General features: G+C 44.9%; 1 protein-coding gene across 1 annotated transcript in view; it reads right to left on the bottom strand.

Annotated features, from left to right (window-relative positions):
• LOC107288142 (voltage-dependent calcium channel gamma-7 subunit) overlaps window positions 1-4,714 on the bottom strand; it is a 40,040-nt gene that overhangs the window by 10,070 nt on the left and 25,256 nt on the right. Inside the window, exon 4 of the mRNA XM_015816728.1 lies at window positions 3,551-3,696. Within this exon, the coding sequence (XP_015672214.1) occupies window positions 3,551-3,696 (146 nt within the window). The remainder of the gene's footprint in view (window positions 1-3,550; window positions 3,697-4,714) is intronic.

The following is a 4,714-nucleotide window of genomic DNA, read 5'->3' as shown; positions in this document are numbered from 1 at the left end:
GGCAGGTGTCTTGCTTGGCTGTGGCTTGGGGGGCACTTTTTTCAGTGCCATTGTAACTTCGAACAGTCACTAAGCAAACTGTTGTAAGTTGAGGACTACCTGTACTTCATCACTTTTTTCCTTTTTTTTTTTTTGGTCATCAAGTTTTTGACACCTTGCTAGGTGACTGGTGGTACTCGGATGTTGCCATATCCTAAAAGTGGTACAATGGGTGAAAAGGTTGAAAAGCCCTGCTCTACAGTACATACAACCAAAATTGGGACCAGAATTTTCATTGCTAACCGAGGTGCTTGTTAAGTGAGTTGTGCCCAGTTTTGTGACCTTTTCACCACAAGCTATTAAGTGAATCACTGCAGTTAAGTGCATCTGGCTTTCCCCATTGACTTTGATTGTTGGAAGCCAGCTGGGAAGATCACAAATGGTGATTGGGTGACCTTGGGATGCTGCAACTCTTATAAATACATACCTGATGGCAAATGCCTGAATTTTGATCATGTGACCCCCGGGGGTTGCTGCAGTGGCCTTAAATATAAGGACTGTTATAAGTAACTGTTTTCAATGCCAGTGTAACTTCATGTCTAAATGAATGGATGTACGTTGAGGGTTACTTATACAGCATTGCTGTGTGAGCTGCACTGGCTCCCAACTGCTTTCCAGGTATAATTTAAGGTGCTGGTTATCATGTTTAAAGCTCTATATGGCTCACTTGGGCATTTGCAGGACCACCTCTTCCTGTGAATATCTGCCTGTCCCACTAGCTTAAAGAGGGTGGGCACACTCCAGACCCCTTCCCTTAGATGCTGTCATTTGATGGAACCTCAGAGGTGAGCCTTCCCTATGGCTGCCCCGGACTATTGGAATAGTCTCCCAACTGAAATTCAAGGAGTCCCTATGAGAAGACCTGGCTCTTCTCCAATATCTAAGGGGATGCCACAAAGAAGAGGAGGTCAACCTATTCTCCAAAGCACCTGAAGGCAGGACAAGAAGGAACAGATAGAAACTAATCAAGGGGAGAAGCAACCTAGAACCAAGGAGAAATTTCCCGACAGTGAGAATAATTATTCAGTGGAACAACTTGCCTCCAGAAGCTGTGGGAGCTCCAACATTGGAGTTTTTAAAGAAGAGATTGGATAAACATTTGCCTAAAATGGTATAGGGGTTCTTGCTTGAGCAGGGGGTTGGACCAAAAGACCTCCAAGGTCCTTCCAACTCTGTTATTCTGTTATTCCAGGGGTCTTCAAACTTGGCCCTTTTATGACTTGTGGACTTCAACTCCCAGAATTCCTCAGCCAGCATGCCTGGCTGAGGAATTTTGGGAGTTGAAGTCCACAAGTCATAAAAGGGCCACATTTGAAGACCCCTGTGTTATTCCAAGCTAGTGTTTGTTCTAGTTTTACTTTGTTGCTTTTGCAGGTAGTTCTCGACTTGCAGCCACTCATTTAGTGGCCGTTCAAAGTTACAACGGCACTGAAAAAAATGACATGATCGTTTTTCACACTTAATGACCGTTGCAGCCTCCCCAGGGTCACGTGATCAAAATTTAGATGCTGGGCAACTGGTTCATATTTATGACGGTTGCAGTGTCCCGGGGTCACGTGATTAGCTTTTGTGACTTTCTGACAAGCAAAGTCAATGGGGAAGCCAGATTCACTTAACAACCCAGGTTACGAACTTAACAACTGCAGCAATTCACTTAGCAACTGCGGCAAGGAAGGTGGTAAAATGGGGCAAAACCTACTTAACAACTGTCTTGCTTAGCAATAGAAATTTGGGCCTGAGTTGTGGCCAGAAATCAAGGATTACCTGTATTGTCTGTTATAAGCCCACTTCAGGCCGCTGTGTGAGATAGGCAGCCATATAAGTTCTTTAAATAAATAAATAAATAATTTAAAACACTTTGGCCGCACTTTTAAAAATTACCCTGTCTCCAGCCACTGTTTCTCTGTGCACTTGTCAAGATTCAGGATTTAAAGATATTTTTCTTTCCCTGAGCAGAATTGGGCAATCTACTTACAAGATTTCTATATCAAAGGAAAAATACAGTTTGGACTCACCGGTCTCTTTTCTTGATCATAACAGGAAGGCAACAAAACTAACATCTTCAAAAAAATTTGCTTGAGAGCAGCTATGGGAGTAGGAGAAGAACTAAAACACTGTATAAGTGTAGTTGTGATAATGTTTGTGTAAATTTTGTAGTCAGCAATATACAGGTATTTTGCTGTAAAAAAAGCCAGCAGCTAAAAATAAAGATATACATGCTTGCAAGACACCAGGATTTTCTGTTTCTGGGAGATGTGGGAAAAAAATAAAGAATATTTAAAGATGCCCTGGTAGCTATGTAAAATAGCTGTGCATACAGGTAGTCCTCGAATTACGACCATAATGGAGCCTGCCCATCATGGCTGTAAGTCATGACAGTCTTAAAAACAGGCCATCCGTGTGACCAACCCAATTTTGCAATCTTTTTTTGTGGTGATTGTTAAGTCAACATCACAGCCATTAAGCAAAGCTATGGCTCCTATGTACTAGTTTCACTGAAAAACTGGAAGTAAATGTCAGATTTTTGGCAAAAACATAAAATGTGGTCAGGTGGCCATGGGACGCTGCAAATGACTGTAAATGTGGTCACATGACTGCAGGGGAAGTGGTTGTCGGAACTTCAGAACCAGGGATGGTGCGTTGTAACTTCACATGGTCACTAAGCAACTGGTCGTAAGTCGAGGTACCTTCATAGCTACCATTTCTGTTAGAAGGAATGGCCAGAATAACAACCACAACAACGAAAACAACAACAAAAAGCTAAGGATGGCAGGCCCAGTAGACAGGAACTCTTTCATCCCATCACAAACTACCCACTGTCGGGTCCAGGAAGCTACAAATTTGCCTGAAATAAACCAGAGTGGCAACATAGTCTGTTATGTTGTGCTCTACAAGCCAGAAGAGGAACAACAATGCAGTGGTGTGATGCAAACAAAGACTTGCTTGGGGACCTATCGTTAGCCTCAAAGTGACTGTGGCGGGAGAGAGTGACTTAAGACACTGTTGTTCATCTCAGAGTCCATGGGTCAGATTCTGAAATGCTGTCCAGCACTGTTCAGAAATCCTTCTTGTTGCTGTTTTAATGTGGAGATTGCTGGCAGCTACACCACACGAGGCTTTTCCAGCCATCTGGTAAAGGAGGCAGGCAATTCCTTCTGCTCCGACCCTAAGCCTGGAAAATGCTATTTGAGGCACACCGGATTTACACATTGCAGTGAGTCATGATTTTTAAAATCACACTTCGACAGCCGAAACCTTTTCCTCTCTTCTAACTCGCAGAATATCCAAGAAGTGGGCTGATATAACGACAATGTGGACAAGCTAAAGTGGGCCTTCGGGGGGGGGGGGCTTTAGAAAATATTATAAGTCACAATGGCAAGTGGCCTAACATAGTTCATTGTGTCCACACAACCCACTAAGCCCAAACCAAACTAATCGCATTTGATATGAAGGGAACCGAACAATGAGTGGTGCCTGCTGGAATTGAGGGGTTTTGGATTCTCTTCTGTACCTCTTTGAGCAAGAAAGAGGAGGCAGCAAATGCGAAGGACCATCCATAGCGATACTGGAAATACTGCTCCGAGCCACTGGGACGGTTCATCACTTCGTCATTGATGCTGGAGATGTACAGGACCAGGCCCACCACCAGGGACAGCCCTGAAGAAGAGCAGAGAAGGCAAAGGTTGGGATTGGGAGAAGAAACACAAGGCAAAAAGGGATGTTATCTCACTTCTACCAACTTCCAGGTAAGTTTAAGGATGGTGGTTTGTAGAAGCTTCATTTGGGGTTGAATTGTGGTCCAATCTCTGCAACTGTTCCTTAGCCAACCAAAGGTCTTTCATGTTTAGCTTTGTGAGGAGATTGCTCCGGGGCAGATAATGCTCCCCCCCCCATCCCATCCCCACTGTTATATTCCTCTCAATGAGGAGAACCTTTGCTCTGGATCACAATGGTGCTCTCAAACTGTAGGTTGGATGCTGTTCTCAAAAACTGCCCAACGAGCCACTGAAAGTCAAGGGCGTTTCTTGTCTCTTTCACAGCTCCAAGCTCAGTTTCATTTCTTGGTCAAGACAGCACATAGCATAGAAACACTGACATATACAGGTGTGGTTGCAGGGCAGGGCAGCACACCGCTGTACAGATTTGTGGAGCAGTTTTACGGATTTCTGCCACTTTCTCTTCAATGCCAATACCACGTTGTAGACTTAATATTAAAATTACGCCTGGCAATGTCTTGCAACTACTGATCTTCAGCATCTCTTGGTACTCTTGCACCAGAGGAGTGCAATTTGCAGCTGTAGTTAATAATAATAAAAAAAGAAGAAGTGCAATTTGGACTTGCTGCTTCTTTCCTGACTTTCTTCACTTTAGGTCCTGTTGTCTTGGGCAGGGCTTTTCAACCAGTGGTACGGGTACCACCTGTGGTACATTGGCACCTGGCAGGTGGTACGCGACCATCCTAGAAAAGTGGTAGCAGGGGAGGAGAATGAGCTGAACCGGTGGCAGCACCGCACAACCCTGAGCGAGAGATGGCTGGAGCTGCAGGGCTGTCAGGGCTCAGCGGAAGCGCCAGGATCAATGCCGTTTTCCAGCTGATCGGCGCTTCTTCGGGACTGTCAGGGATCAGCGGAAGCGCCAGGATCAGCGCCAGGCTCCAGCTGGAGCTCTGCGCTGA

The sequence above is a fragment of the Protobothrops mucrosquamatus genome, unplaced genomic scaffold, assembly GCF_001527695.2.
Source record: "Protobothrops mucrosquamatus isolate PMUCROS unplaced genomic scaffold, P.Mucros_1.0 scaffold487, whole genome shotgun sequence".
Taxonomy (NCBI): domain Eukaryota; kingdom Metazoa; phylum Chordata; class Lepidosauria; order Squamata; family Viperidae; genus Protobothrops; species Protobothrops mucrosquamatus.
Note: the sequence above shows the minus strand (reverse complement) of the source record. Positions and strands in the feature narration are given on the sequence as shown.